This window comes from Cavia porcellus, unplaced genomic scaffold (assembly GCF_034190915.1).
Source record: "Cavia porcellus strain 051 isolate PalLab524CR breed Dunkin Hartley unplaced genomic scaffold, mCavPor4.1 scaffold_5, whole genome shotgun sequence".
NCBI lineage: Eukaryota > Metazoa > Chordata > Mammalia > Rodentia > Caviidae > Cavia > Cavia porcellus.
This window is the reverse complement of record NW_026947488.1, coordinates 13,243,047-13,259,453: the sequence shown is the minus strand read 5'-3', so window position 1 is coordinate 13,259,453 and position 16,407 is coordinate 13,243,047. Positions and strand designations below refer to the sequence as shown.

Here is a 16,407-nt window from a genome sequence, read left to right as displayed (position 1 = left end):
AGATCCCTCCCCCGCAATTTAAAGATCAACCCAAAAATGGGCATCTGAAATGAAAAGACTTCTCAGATGAAGTGGAAGCAAATATATATATATATATGAAAAAATGTTCAACCTCATTGGTTATTCAAGAAACGCAAATTAAAACAACACTGAGACGGGGCTGGGGATTTAGCTCAGTGGCCAGTCTGCAAGTGCAAGGTCATGAGTTCAATCTCTGGTACCAAAAAAAAAAATTAACCTGAAAAACAACAGAGATTCCATCTCACCCTAGAAAGAATGGCTACTATGAAGTAATCAACCAATATCAAATGCTGGCAGGGCTGTGGGGAAAAAGGAACCTTTCTCCGCTTTTGGTGGGAGGATAAACTGGTGCAACCTCTGTGGCAATTTCTCAAAAAATGAGGGCTAGAGATTCTATTCAACCCAGCTATCTGGTATCCTCCTGAAAGAATTAAAAGCATTAAGCCAGGCGTGGTGGCGAACACCTGTAATCCCAGCACTTGGGAGGCCGAGGAAGGAGGACCAGCCTGGGCTACAGAGAGCTCAAGCCAGAACTACACAGTGAGACCCTGTCTCAAAAAGATACCACCCCCCAAAAAAAGCATCATACCAGTGACACACGCACACCCATGTTTACAGCTGCATAGTTGGTAATAGTCAAATCTTGGAAACAGCCTATATGCCTATCAACTGGTGAACAGGTAGAGGTGATGGGGGTTTATCTTATATAATGGAGTATATTCTGCCATCGAGGAGGGTAAGCTTGAGACATGTCTAGGTAAATGGATGCACCATGAGACCATACTTTTAAGTGAAGTAAATTGGACACACATGTGTAAATACATCTTTTCTCTGGTGTGAGAACCTGAAAGTGTAAATAAGGACCAAAATAGAACATAGAACATAGATACTGTAAAACAGGAAGAAAATGATCAAATGGGAAGGAGAACTAGGGATGAGGGAGGAGAAGAAGGAAAAGGAAAAAGAAAAAAAATGATTAAAAAAAGGAAAAAATGGAAAACAAAGCTTCTGTAAAAAAGGAGAGGAAGGGCACTGAAAGGAGGATTGAAAATTGGTAAAAAAAAAAAAAAAAGGAACCAAACTGTCATGTACAAGTACAAATTCCCTATGATGAATGTGATCTAAGAATGTACCAGTAAGTACAACTAATGTAAAAAACTCATTCTCAGAACTCGTTATCAATATTATAATCTCAAAACTTTTAGGTTTACACTAATAAATGCTACTCTTCTATTTTAACATATTGAGGTTCCATGCAAAGCCGCCAGGAAACCCTGGGCCGAGCACCGCGCTCTGACCTCTCCTCTCCAGGCCCAGGCTCAGCCTCAGCAGCACCAGAACCACTCAGGAGCTTCAGGAGGAGCCGCTGGTCTCCACTTCACAGAGATGAACTCAACCTCGTGGGGACGGCCTGGATGTCCATTTCAGTATTTACTTACTCCTTTACACAAAAATAAGTCTTGAGGTGACTTTACTAGCAACTAGAGTTGACTGACTGCTCTAAATCACTACTTCCAAAGGAATTTCAATAGGAAAAAAGCAGCCAGTAAAGTAAAAATGCAAAATAGGAAACAAAGGTATACACATTTAGAAGGGCTGTTAATGTTGCTGCTTTGCATAAGTAATTCCATGTGTCTGCTCTGGACAAAACATTGCAAATGGGGAACAGCAGCGACTCACAACAAATCCACAAATACCATTCCCAGTAAGATGAGGAAAGGCTGTTGGCAGTCTAACGGTTGCTGGGGCTTACCATCACATAAGTAGAATTACTCTTTACATCAATCTCATAGTATGTGGCTCATCAATAAAATCTAGGCAACATTAGTAAAAAAGGAAAAATTTTTTTAAAAAACACTCAACCTGCTCAACCTTCCATTTGCCAGGAAAATTGGTCATCACCATTTACTACCTGGATCCAATAGACAGACAGACAAGTCAGGCTGGCTGGCTGGTCAGTTGTACGTTTATTTAAGAAAGTCCAAAGTGGCCCTGAATTCATTATGTAGTTGAGCTCACTACGTAGCCAAGGCTGCCCCAGAAATCATGGCAATCCTCCCCTTCGGCCTACTGAGTACTAGAGTCACAGGTATGTTTTTTGTTTTTTTTTTTTTTTTTTTTTTTTAGATTTAAAGTCACTTTACAAATAATTTAAAGAATAAAAGGTCAAAAGCTATCCCATTCAACATTTTACTAAGGCTTTATAGCAAACCCCAACTGTTTTTGTTTCTGGTTTAGAAGGTATATATTTCTGCTACGGGCAAAATCCTCTAGCACATTCAGCTAACTGCTCATTACCTGCCATGTCTGAGGCTAGGGCACAATCCATTATGGGATGTCACAGTTCAAACATCTCAATAAACTCATTTATCAGGACTTGATTCTTCTTGTGCTGGCACTATCAAAACACCCTACTTTTGAAACAGATTCAAATGAATCTGTTTTGTTGAAAACACAACAGCCACTTTCTTTGCACCATAACTGCAAAATGCTTTCATTTTTCGCTTTACAAACAGATCAAGTCAGTCATTTTTGTATTTTTGTATTACCTACTTCCTTCCAGTTACCTTTGTATGCATACTTGCTTTTGCATTTTTCCACTTACTTTGTGGATAAGAAGTTTTAAATAAATGTTGATAGTCAAAACATTATAAAAGATGCAAGAGCGGGATAGTATATGCCTATAATCCCAGCACCTGGGAGGCTAAAGCAGGAGGATTACTGTGAATTGGAGCCAACCTGAACTGCAATGTGAGACTTTGTCTCCAAACACAAATAAATGAATAAACCAAGCAAGCATGTTGTTACATACGCTTATGTTTTTTAAATGCAAACAAGATGGCCCAGGTTCTCGTCAAACTAAGGCTCAAGGAAATCTTTTCAGCTGAATGGCTGACTAGAGGAGAATTCTCATCGCCTCAGAAATACACTGCTCATTTGTCAACTCTTGAGCTTGGGAAAACTCATCTAAACTGTCAACCAAAGAAACTTCAGTCTGGACAGCGCCTGGGGGTAACAGGGCCTTCACACTTACTACAGTCCTTTTATATTTCGAGACAGGCTTTCACTAAGTCACTAAATTGCCAGGTTGGGCTTGAATTTAATGATCCAGCCACCCAGACTACCATGTCCATCTCTCCAGTCCTCTTTTGTTTCTTCCAATACAGCAGGCAAGGTTGCAAGAAGTTTAAGAGTGAAGTAATAATGACCATTATTTCACTGGTGCTATCCTCTATACAGGGATTTCATGAACCATCTTCTGGGGATTTTTACCCTTTTTTAACCTACTTGGAAATAGATGGTGTATAGTGTTGAAATATATATTATAACTGTTTGATGTATACATGACACAAAATATTTCAAAATAGGAAAATTAAAGTCTCTATGATAGATGCATAAAAAATCCAAAGACCCCATGCAATAATGTTAAGACAGAATTTCACTCTATTTTTAAAATCTTGTGGCCACAAAGCAAGTTTGACGTCAGTCTGAACTGCATAGGAAACCCTGTTTCAAAAAAACACAACTTGTAGGTTTTGCTGGGCATGGTAGCACATGCCTATAATTCCAGTACTGAGGAGGCTGAAGAAAAAGGCCTGCCATGCATTCAAGGCTAGCCTGGGCTGTCTAAGCAAGTTCAAGGCCAGCCTACACTACACATAGCAAGATCCTGTCTCAAAAAAAAGAAAAAGAAACATCTTATATGCTTTCTCTCAGTTCTTTGTAATAATCTGTAAGAGGATAAAAGTCAATCAACATTATTCCTTAAAGGACTTGAAAAGAAAGCTCTCAGGAGGCTGAGGCAGGAGCATCACTGCAAGTTCGAGAGCAACCTGGGCTTCATAGTGAACAACAGTCTGAACTGTTTAGCGAGACCCTGAAAGAAAGAAAGAAACAAACAAACAAACAAACAAAGGAAGGAGAGAGAGAGAGAGAAAGAAAGAGAGAAAGAAAAAGAAAGAAAGAAAGAAAGCGAGAGAGAGAGAGAAAGAAAGAACGAAAGAAAGAAAGCCCGCCCAAAAGTGCAAAATGAAATGTGCATGGTACACATCTGTAATCCCAGCTCTGAGAGGTCAAGGCAGAAGAATCACAAATTCAAGCCCAGCCTAGACAATCTAACAGGCTTTTTTTTTTTTTGGGGGGGGGTCCTTTTTGAGACAGGGTCTCACTGTGCAGTTCAGGCTGTCTTGAACTTGCAAAGATTCTCCTGCCTCAGCCTCCTGAGTGCTAGGGATTACCAGGAGTATGCCACCAGGGCCAGTTCAATTTAGCAATATCTTGTCTCAAAATGAAGAAGAGGTCAGGGATATAGTTCTGTATGAACAGCCTGGGTTTGATTCCTAGTACCACAAGGAAAAAAGAGAGGGAAGGAGGGGAAAAAAAAAGAAAACTACCTTTCCTGGACACTGACAGAATGAAGGTTAAGCCCTTCAACTATACTTAAATTGCATCCCTGTCTCAAGTGAAGATAAGGGCTCAAGACCAGGAAGAGCTGCATTTTGGTTTTTTTTTTGTTTTTTTTTTTTTGGGGGGGGGGGTAATTTTGTTTTCATTTGTTTTTGGTACCAGGGATCAAACTCATGACCTCAAGCTTACCAGTCAGGCGCTTAAGCCACTGAGCTAAATTCCCGGCTGCATTTTGTTTTTATAAATTACCAAAAAAAATATCACAAGTGTAGTAAAAACAAAGTCTGCTCTAATACCAGGAGAAAACTACATTTATAGTTTGAGGCCAACCTTCAAAATGTACACTATGTACATCCACTCACACATATGCACACATACACCGAGTTGGCTCCTTGTGTTTACTTGAACACAGCAAGATCACACTGTACATATAACACCCTACACCTATCACCCCACCCCCTTTCAAGCTCATGTGCACATATCTCCATCTACCACTCTGGTACTTGCTGAGCTCAATGTACCCACTGATTTAACCCTTCCCCTAGCCTAGCAGTGGACATAGAAGCTAGTTCCTGTGTTTTCCTAATTTCAGGTACTGCATCTCAGGTACTACCATCTCACGCCTTAACAGCTCTGATACTAAATAAAAATAATCCTTTATGAGAACAAACCTTAGCTTGGAACAAAACCACATCTACTTTCCTATCACAGGGCCTTTGCTCCATGACTTCCTCTCTGGGAATGTGTTTCAGAATACAACTGCTATCCCAAAGATCTTTTCAGAACACACTGCCATGACTGCAATCTGGACACTGCGATCCTCCTAATCCCTGCTGGTCTCCTCTCCCAGCATTCACTGCATTTGTCCAGGTTACTCATGTTACTGCTTGTCAGCTCCACTGCCTAAGTGCCACAGGGAAGGGGTGGTGCTGGTCTCTGCACCACATGGCCTAGCACAATGCCTCTTAAGGAAGGACCAGACCACATCTACCCTGGAAAGAGAAAATGCAGGATTTATTGGCTGTTTTTAGAAAAGATAAATTGACCTACTATACAATCACAGGCTCTACAAGTTTTCCACAGAAAAATGATCATGTTTTACATGATCATTTCCAATGCTGGAAAGCTGTGGGGAGACAGACTATGTACACCCTGTTGGCTGGGGTCTAAAATGGTACCACCTGGGGCTGGGGATTTAGCTCAGCGGCATAAGTGCCTGCCTTGTAAGCAGGCAGTCGTGAGTTCGATCCCTGGTACCGATAAAAACGAAAAACACACACACAAAAAAAATGGTACCACCTTTTTGGTGGGGAACATGGCCAAGTACATCACCATGCTTATTTATCTTCTGGTTGAACAATGCTATTTCTGGGATTGTGGCTCACAGAAAAGACTGCGGATACAACCAAGATTTTATGTTTTTTACCAACTATTTTGTAAGAGAGAAAACTGCAAAAACAACACAAACAAAAAAACCCCCAAGCTTTTTGCTCAAGTCCTTGCTGAAAAAATGAACTAGTTATAGGGGCTGGAGGTTTAGCTCAGCGGCATAAACACCTGCCTTGGAAGCAGGCAGTCGTGAGTTCAATCCCCGGTACCGATAAAAACGAAAAAGACAAAAAAAAAAAAAAAAAAAATGAACTAGTTAGGTTCATACAATAGAATACTGTGCAACCATTAAGATGCTCTTAGATATATGATCAGTTTAACTCTCCCAAGGAATTGTAATTAAATGACACACATTCATGATAACAATTTAGTGAAAAATATATAACTGGACTTTGATCCCATTTTTGGTAAGACAGGTACATATGTATTTACCTGCAAAGCCACTGACATCAACCACATGCTTATAGGATCATCTCCAAGTGATAAATTTATATATCACCTACTTTTCTTCTTCAAATTTAAAAGCTATTATAATTCATATGAACTACTTTTAAGAAAAATTAGCTAGACATGGTGGTTTGCACCTGTAATTTCAGCCTGTTGAGTGCAGAGACAGGAGGATCACAAATGTGAGGCCAACTCAGCAGCTCAGCAAGACTGAAAAGTTAAAAAATGGGACTGTAGCTAAGTTCAGTGGCAGTGTTCCTGGGTTCAATTCTCATACTGAGAGCAAAGAAAGGGAGGGAGGGAGAATGAACCCCACCACCTAAAGAAGTGGTCAAAGCATTAGCTAAAGTCAGTCTTCTATCCTTCTGAAAGGCGCTGTCTTTAGCACAAACCACACAGAGCTGGAAACAGTCAAAAAAGAGAGAACCCCAGAGGAACTCCTGTAAAATTCCTTATAGAATTCAGCCAGGAAAATGTGCCCTCAAGACCTTACCTTAGACTCACAAACACAAATAGGATCTTCCCCTTGATAGCAACGTGTGATTCCTCCCAGCAGGACCTAAAGGTGGACTGGGAAGTATGGCTCATCCCAAGGAGCAATGATTTTCGGCCCCTGCCTAAGCTTCAGTCACCCCAGGAGCACATGAACAATAAAAAAGCAAGGCCAGAGAGCTGTGTTTCACCTTAGCCCTACTGCATTACAATCACATGGGTTGGCCATATTTTTTTCCCTGTACTTTCCAAGCATTCTAATGCAGACGACCCACACATCAGTGTTAGGCAATCATCTATCAATTACTGGCCTAAGGAAATGAGAATTAACTACTCCATGTGAATCCAATTACATTAACACCAAAGACAAGTACAAAAATGAAAGGCTGGGCTTCTCATCTTCTAACAAATTTCACTGAGATTTGTTCAAAACCACTGAGAAACACATTCTTTAACATCAGTAAACCCTTCTAAGTTACCGCCCACTTCTCTTCTCTTTGGGCTTCAGTGGACCTAGATCACCTCTAGCAGGATGGATGATTATGACAGAAAATGGAAAGCACAGTAAAACAAAAAGAAATTCTGTGCAGCCAGTCACAAAGCCCCAGGGTACCCTCCTGTGCCAGAACGTCTGGATGGCGAATGGACACAATGGGCCTCAGTGAGGCCCTGCATATGGCCGGCGGGGTCCCCACCTTTCAGCATACTCTTAGCTCAATGTTCTGTGCAACATTACCTTGCTCTTTGTGAACCTGTTACGTGGGGAGGGAAAGTCAAGTGCTACTCATGGATATTTTCAGGAGAAACTATTGTGATTAAACAGAACCATGAAATCTCCATATTCTCTGCTCACCTCATTTCTTTCTGGACCTCTGGTGACTGGATTTGTAATAAAATTCTACTTTACCAGCAGTAATCCCTAATGTGTTGGTCTCTCAGTAGCATTGAGCAATTGATTTCCTAAAAATTATATCCCTATTTAATTACAAAAAGTGAGAATCTTTGTGGTTTTAGAACATGACCTCAAATGCCCTGACATTCTTCTCTAGAAGTGAATTTCCTAAAAGCCGTGGAATTATACATTTCAGATAGTCAAAACGATCGATTTATGGAATTATTTTTACCTATAGGCAAACAAGATATACAGTGAGGCTATCTGCTTGCTTGCATCTGGGCTCTGCACCTGCTTAAACCTATAGAATATGGCAGAAGTTACGTCGTGATTTCTGGGCCCAGCCCTCAAAACACTGGCAGCTTCTTCTGTTTCCTATCTTTCTTAGAGTCTTGCCACTAAGACATGAGACAACGTAATCAGTCCTTGCGTAGGTCAGCTCAGAGAGGAGTGAGGTCCCGTGCCAATGAACCAGCTCAGCTCTACCCAGCCATGTGAACGAGCACCTGAAGAGCAGACTCTCAAGGCCTTGTGAGCAACCACTGCCAAAATCCTGCAAAGCGAAGACGAGGTACCCCACCAAACCCTGCAGATCTGTGAGCAAAGTAAGTGTCTCCAGATGTTTAAATCCTCGCTCAGTTCTGTGAGAGCCTGTCGTGTAGCAATGGGCAACAAGCATGTCTACATAGTAAAGATCGGCTGGTGAAACAGGTCAAACCTCTAACCTGGTACCACAGATTAGTAGGACCCAGCAAGCACACTCATCACACTGAGTGCACGGGGTCCTAACAACTCAGCAGTCTTCTAATGTGTTGCAGAGAGTAAACAAAGAAGGCATGTGATGATTTTGCTAGAGATCTAAAAAGGAAAAGGAAGGGCAGACTACAGGGCGCAAGACCTTGTGGCCTACCAAATAATAAAATTATGGGCAGCTGCCCACATCCCTTCTCAGGAAAGTGGCCTGAGGCCACGCCTTCCCAGGCCCCCCCCCCCCCCCGCCCGCCTTACCTCCAGCCTCTCAGGCGGGGGCTCATTCTGCAGGATCCTCAGAGCCTTAGCAGCAGCGTCATGTTTCGCAGCCTGTCTCGTCTTTCCCTTCCCATTAAATTGTTGTCCTCCCACAGAAAGTTCAACTTGATAAAGTAAAGGTGGCACTGGGAATGGATAAAAATACCTAAAAATAAAAGGAATTTGGGAGAATTACAGTCTCAGGTGGATAAGACTCTGGCAAATTCCAAATATTTCCTTCAGCACAGCCTAATTATAGTAGTGCTTGCTTGCTAAAAATGACTCTTCATCAATATATCCAGAGATTCTGTGGAAGGTTAAACTAGATTAGAACTGCTACACAGTATATAGAATACCACTTGTATACAGAATACCTGCGTACTTCATACTGTGTAGCAATCCACAATTATGCCCATAAAATAAAATACAGTATGTTACAAATTACATGAGTTTAATATAGAATGCCAGCCTGTACTGAAAAAAATTTAAACTCAGTTTTGGCTAAGACAGAAATTAACTTGTTTTACTTTCTCCAACTTTAGATTTGTACTTGCATGTCTCATAGAAGGCTTTGAATTTTAAAGCTAACATGCTTCAGAAAGGATGAGGGGCAGGGATTTAGCTCAGCAGCTCAAGTACTTGCCTGGAAAGGTGAGGTCATGAGTTCAATCCCCGGTACAAAAAAATAAAAAGAAAAGGGGATAGCTCTCAGCGATAGAGTTGGTAGAGCTATGGAGCATGCTCAAGGCTGCACCCCAAAAAATACAAACAAGAGGAATTCTAGAAACAACAGCCCATAGCTCAGTTCCTGGTGTCTTACATTCCAGAAGTTCATACTTCCATGTATGTGTTATGTATGCATTTGGTGCGTGGAGGACAATATTAAGGACTAAACAAAAACACGAGGCCTTCACACTAAACTACAACTCCAGTCATTATTGATCAGCTGTCTGAGACAATCTCATTGTTACCTAAACTTAGAAGTCTCCTGCCTCAGTCAGCCAGAATGCTGAGATTACAAGTGTATGCCACAACACCCAGCTCAAAATTTACATTTCTTTAAAAAAAAATTTTTTTTTTTTATATTTCTAAAATGTCTTTGCCCACTCCCTTCCCAAGGATGACAGGATAATGAAGAGTTCTACTCTGATCATCAATTTATTACACATTATTACTACCAACAAAAGATTTAACACATGGCACTTTCAAATTTCCATTAGTACATAATAGCCCGAGGCTATTTCCAAATTCAGAATTCAAAAATCCTCCAATAATCAAGGGCCAGGGGTGGTGGTGCATGCCTGTAAATCCAGCATAAGTGAGGCTGAGGCAGAAGGATCATCATGAGCTCCAGGCCAGCCTGGGCTACATAGCAAGACCCAGTCTCAAAAACAACCACCAGGAAATCTATGCATGCTGAGAATCATGATGTTGGAGGAATCACATTCAAATATGACTCAGTTACACACAACAACTGCAACGGTGCTCTTCAGCCAGACTGCTGGGAGCCCAAGACACTGCTCATGAGGAATACGCTCAGGCCTTTTTCAAAGACAGAAAGTAAAAGAGCACCAAGATATTTCCAAAGGGCAACACAATCAAAGCTTACTTCTCTTTTTGGCAGACTCAAAGATGACCAAATGATTATTCGCTTTATAATTTATAGACACTAAGTCAGTGATGATGAACCTTTCAAGACGAGTGCCCAAAATGTAACCCAAAACCATGCTTATTTATCACAAAGTGTAAACACTGCAGTTAAACCTGAATACTGAGGTTTAAGTTTAGGAAAAAATACTAAAATCTTTTGTCTTAAAAGAAAAATGTGAGTGTCATATATTCATCACCACTGGTCTAAGTAAAAGATGTATTTTCAACTATATTTTACAAACCACTTGACACACACATACCTTGGGGGGTAAGCACCTCCTCTCATGTTGTAATTATAGGTGGACTGCATCCGAGAGTAGGGATCAACAGGCTTATACATTGGTTTTTTTCCAAGTTTCACGCACAGTGCATTTAGCTCAATGGTAGGAGTTGTGTTTTCTGTAAAACAGAATCAAAATAAGAAACAGTTTTTTTCTGACATGGGGATAATCACAAAATTTTAAAAAAAACAGTATGCTTTCTTTTTCGTTTTTATTGGTACCAGGGATCGAACTCACAACTGCCTGCTTGCAAGGCAGGCGCTTATGCCGCTGAGCTAAATCCCCAGCCCCAACAGTATGCTTTCTATACACTCATGAAGTACTACATAAAGGGACCTGAGTACTTCAGAGCTAAGCTTTAGATTAGGAAATCCAAGACTCTATTATGATTTCCTGGTAGAAAGGAACATCAAAGAGAACAATGTAGCCCAGGATGTTAACCCAAGTACACAGCTGGGTACACAGTTGTGAAAAATAAATTCTAATACAGGTCAAATTTCTTGCTTAAAAATTCCATGTGATCATTCAAATTATTTTATTGTTTGAGAATACTTAACCATATCACACTGATCATCCTGATTCCCTCTACTATTGACTTATACTTAAAGCTATGTTTGTACACATCATTTATTTGAATGAAACACTTATTAAAAGATCAACCAGATAGAAAGTACTACACTGTGCTAATCTTGAGGGACACAATTCTTGACCTGAAGGAGAGTTCAAAAAACACAGTTAAAGAACTACAATACAACACAGTGGAACATGTGCCACGGGGAAGGGATAAAATGACTGAGAAGGGGGCAAGTAAATTCTACTTGAAGAAGATAAGGTCCAGAAAATGAATATTCAAGACATCTCCACTTTGGGTAACAGGGTTTGATCTGTGGTCATATTTGTTAGGAAAATTAGTTCCATTTTTAAACACAATAGGAGCAAGTCATTACCTCAGAATTATCAACTTTACAAAATACACAGTATTCATTTTCTGATTTGTTCTCTCAGTTCATCCAATCCATAAGTCCTTAAAAATTTTTTAAAAAGTCAGCCTGGGAAGATTAGTGTCAGTGCACAATCACACTTAAAAACAACACTTTCATATCAAACGCAACAACGACAGTGATGGCAAAACTCAATTTAAATGTACACAAAATTTAAGAATGTTGAAGCCAGGTGTGGTGGTGCATAAAGCTATAATCGCAGTCCTCAGGAGGATGAATTGTTGCAAATTTGAGACCAGCCTCAGTTACAAAGTCAGCTCAAGACCAGTCTAAACTGCACAGGAGACCCTGTCTCAAAGACATAAAAAAAAAAAAAAAAAAAAAGCCAAGAAAAATTTAAAATGATTTGATGTTATCAAAAATAATTGGCTCAACTAAATTTAGTTCATGAATCAAATTTACAGGAATATCTTTGGAGTTTGCACAAAGGATCATGTAAGTAATCAGCCTTTTTTTCTCACGCTAGAATTTTTTACATAATTTGTACAGCTTCATTTTAAGTATACCCTTAATCATTTTAAGAGGAACTCTAACCAAACAGAATTCATCTGCAATAGAGAAATAATTTGAAGAAAACACCACAGAGAAATCAAAAACAGGAAAGGTCTCACTGGGACCTTCTAGATTCACTTCTGCCCACCAAGGCCTGGAATGACACCTGAAAGAGCTCTGTCAACCACGGCTTCAGGAAAGTGGTTCCTGAATATCCAGTGAACACACCTCTGGACATTACTGTTTCTCTGTGCTTGAGGTCTTTGTAGGAGAACCATGTCCTGCTAGTTTGTATGCCAGTGGTAAACATTTAAGTTACTCTAAACTTTTTAGTTTTTATTTATTTTTCCCATCTTTTTAGTTATCAGGAGATATATATACTGGCAATTAGCACTTCTAATCAACAGATTACATCAACATTACTACACTGACTTAGATATGCCTCTACCTAAAACCTACATGGTGTGATCAAAAAATAGGCTGTTTAAGCATTTTTAAAGTTACAGTAAAAGATACCTTGCCATTAGTTCCCGTTTCAAAATATTCTCACTTCCAACACACACCACATTCTTGCACTTTCTGAAGCCGTTCTGAAAGTTCTCTTTTGTGTCTTTAGTTGTGTTGTCAGGCTGCCTCAATGTCTTGAATCGCTTCAAAATGTTTATCTTTCATGGTCGTTTTGAAGGGCCAAAAGTTGCACTGTGCCAGATCCAGTGTAAAGCAGATAAGGACAGGATAAGGACATGCCATGACATACTCATGAGTCTGCCTTCTGCTGGATGCTACTCAGCAACAGAATTCACCATACTTTTGATCATGCCTCATAAAGACACTCAAGAAACAAGATTCCCAGAACCGCTTCACAAAGTGGCAAGAAAAACTGAGATAAGAGTGTTTGACGTGAGGAGGAGTATTCTGAAGGAGGCTAATGGTAACCTGTCTTTTATTGTAACAAATTTTTAAAATTTAAACGTATTATATATTTTAGTCAAACAATGCTTGCTCTGGGAAGTTTGTAAAACCTTCTCAAGAGAAAATGCTTTTCGGAAATTTTTAAGAATTATTTAGGGACAGCTCCTTTCCCTACCCTTTGTAGCTCACCAGGAATCAAGGAACTGTGGGATAGGAACGCACTGTTTTATAGAGTTCAGGTTAAGGACTCCAAATAGATGGTATATAATCTGTGTGTGCATGCTTGCTTGCTTGCTTGCTTGCTTTTGTCTTTTTGAGACAGGGTCTCACTATGCAGCTCAGGCTGGCCTTGAACTCGCAACAATCCTCCTGCCTCAGCCTCCTGAGTGCTGGGCTTACAGGCATGAGCCACGATATCCAGCTATGATCTGTGCTTTTAAAAACGATGTTAGTGGGGCTGGGGATTTAGCTCAGCGGCATAAGTGCCTGCCTTGCAAGCAGGCAGTCGTGAGTTCGATCCCTGGTACCGATAAAAATGAAAAAGACAAAAAAACCAAAAAAAAAAAACGATGTTAGTTAAGAAACCATTCATACTCATACTAATTGAGTACCTCCAGACAGACTTTTGAAAGGAACCTGACAGGTTATCCCACAATAATACCTGATTCTTTCCTTCCTATGAAAAGGGAACACTGGGTTTAGGAAATTGTCCTTCCAAAGCTTTGGCACCAGTTGTATGTTAGGCTTTTAAATACTACTTCCTTCAGCTTCTCAGTGCTTATCTCCAAATGTTAGCTGAACTATAAACACCTACAAATGGAAAAGTGTGAACTTTCAATTCAATAAGCTGTCCTTTATTATGACTTAGACCTTGGACACATTTTATGGTCATGATTTTAAAAGTCTGGTCACAGCCAGGCGTGGTGGTGCATGCCTGTAATCTTAGCACTCCGGAAGCTGAGCAGGAGGACTGCCATGAGCCTAAGGCCAGTCTGGCTACATAAGCAAGTTTAAGGCCAGCCTATACTACATAGAGACCCTATATCAAAAAAAAAAAATCTAAATAAATAGACCTGGGCACTATCTTAGTATTTTATTCCTTCAAACCTTTTTCCTTTTATGTCTTTCTAGGTATAAAAACCTTCTTCTAGTATCCACTTGTTAGCATTCAATAGCACTCCATGAAAAATTAACTCTGAAATATGGGGCAAGTACATATGTCATCACATGTTAAAATAATAACTCTCTCTTGGAATATATCTAAATAGAAACTGTCTTCCAATTACTCCTCACAGAAGAGATTTCACAAAGTTGATTTAGAAACATTGTAGTGTTGCATGCAAGTTAAAGACAGGGTATATGAGAACTCTCATCTGGAAACATAATCCCATTAGACAAAATTTGAGAAAATCTCACAATGTCAGTTAGGTTTTCAAATGTTGACTTCCATTCTCAGACTACATACTATTTAGACACTACCTAATTTTGTCTTCAACACAAGCTGATGAAGGCAAGACTTTCTTCCTTTACAAATAAAGGTAACCCAAAAATTCTTAAAAGTTCTATGACATTAAAATTCCATTACTACTAAGCTAATAATTCTGTAAAAACCTGATGACCTACCACTGTACCATGATTCTTACAGTCCGGCTGCATCTGAAGAAACAGTTGGGAAGCTTAAGAAAGCACCAATGCCCAAATGTGACTAAATAGTACAAGGGGCATCCAGGTCTGTGTATATTTAGTAAGCTCTAAAGTGATTCTAATACACTCTTAAGTTTAGAAATCATTACTTCAGGACTTAGCAAAATCAACTGTAGCTTTTTTTAATCATTAGATATCACTTTATCTCATTTATAAAATATGAGAATGGGGAAACACTGGCTTAGGTATGTCTAGACCATTTAAATTTGATGCCTAACGAGACTGGAGGAGGGCACTGTCTTGATAGCTGGTTTTTCCCATAGGTCTTAACTTCAAGATTTCCTAAGTACACAACTTCCACTAACAGGGAAAACTGAACAAATCCTTCATTCCCCATGAAACATTAGGGATCTGCTGTATACATTCTGTTGTTTATGAGAGTACACATTTAAGTACCAAATAACAGGAAGTTAAAGCCCACAGGTTGGCCTGAGAGGTCAAAAGGCAGGCACCTGCAATGACCCTAGGTCATTCTGGTGATTTGACAGAATCACCAGAGGGGGGGAAACTATAAAAACCAAAAGGACTTAATCTCACTAACTCCCTTGCCTTTCTCTAGGACCTTCGCCAATCTGCACACTGTCATTTTGCATGCATCCTACCTAGAAGGTTGGTAGCAACGTTATAATCTTGATTTTGATAGAATTCAAGGTACATCAAACCTCTAATTTTTTAAAAATATGCCAACAGTCACACAGAAGAAAAGAATTTTCTCTTTGAACAACTTGTGGGTGTGAAAAAAAAAATGTAGTCACAGATGAACACACAAAATCTACCAAAAGTGTTAAGTAATTTGTACCTATGTCAGAGACTACTAAAACAATTTTAGTAAAGAGAATCCCAAAGTAAAGGTCTGGTTAGGGGGAAAAAAAAAAACAAAAAACGGTAGAAAAAACACAAATTACAAAAAAATTACTAAATGCACTCCACATACAAAGAAACAGTTCAATTATAATTTTGTAGGCTGGGGATACAGCTCAGTGATGCAGCGCTTTGCAATTGCAAGGTTCTGAATTCGATTCCTGGTACCCAGATACACAAAAAATTTTTTTAAAAAAATCAGTAATTTTGCTTTAGAATAACATTTTTGAACTAACCCCATGTGGATGAGAAACATTTTTCTTAAATACATAATTGCTTAATAATAATGGCTATTATTTCTCGAGCACGGATGAAGTACCAGGCATTGTACTTCACACTTTCACATATATTTTCTAATTCTCACAACAGGCTAATTTTGCAGATACTATCCCCACTTTACAGATGAAGAAAGCAACTTTCAAAAAAAAGTGCTTAATTGCTGTAGGTCACAAAACTAGAAAGATGCCAGGATTCAAACTCAGATCTGACTGATTGAAAAAGTGATTTACCCCACATGCAAGGAAACAGTCCCTATTTATGACAGCGACTGATGTCATATTTAATCAAATGAAAAGAGAAATATGACTGCATTTAAAGTTTGGGGCCTTCCATGTGAAAAAAAAATGAGACATAATGAAATAGCTCATCCTTAATATACTATCTGCGCTGCAAGGCTAGGATCAGAAATAGACGGCCCAATTCCTTATCTCTCTTACTGTGTCATCCTGTATCACTGCCTAAAAGACAAAGCTGAGTATGCAAAAATTAAGATCCAAGGTGTAAATCAGCAGATACCAAACCAGTTTAGAAGACTGAACTCAGTGACAATCAGCAAAAATTCTAATTATAG

At 39.5% G+C, this 16,407-nt stretch overlaps 1 protein-coding gene across 4 annotated transcripts in view; it reads right to left on the bottom strand.

Moving 5' to 3' along the window:
* The window catches only part of Stau1 (staufen double-stranded RNA binding protein 1), a 60,053-nt gene that overhangs the window by 21,614 nt on the left and 22,032 nt on the right, over window positions 1-16,407 (bottom strand). For all 4 annotated transcript variants that reach the window (XM_063248198.1, XM_063248199.1, XM_063248200.1 and 1 more), the window contains 2 exons: window positions 10,567-10,705; window positions 8,657-8,822 (listed from right to left, as the gene is read on the bottom strand). In XM_063248198.1, coding sequence (XP_063104268.1) covers window positions 8,657-8,822; window positions 10,567-10,705 — 305 coding nt within the window. The remainder of the gene's footprint in view (window positions 1-8,656; window positions 8,823-10,566; window positions 10,706-16,407) is intronic.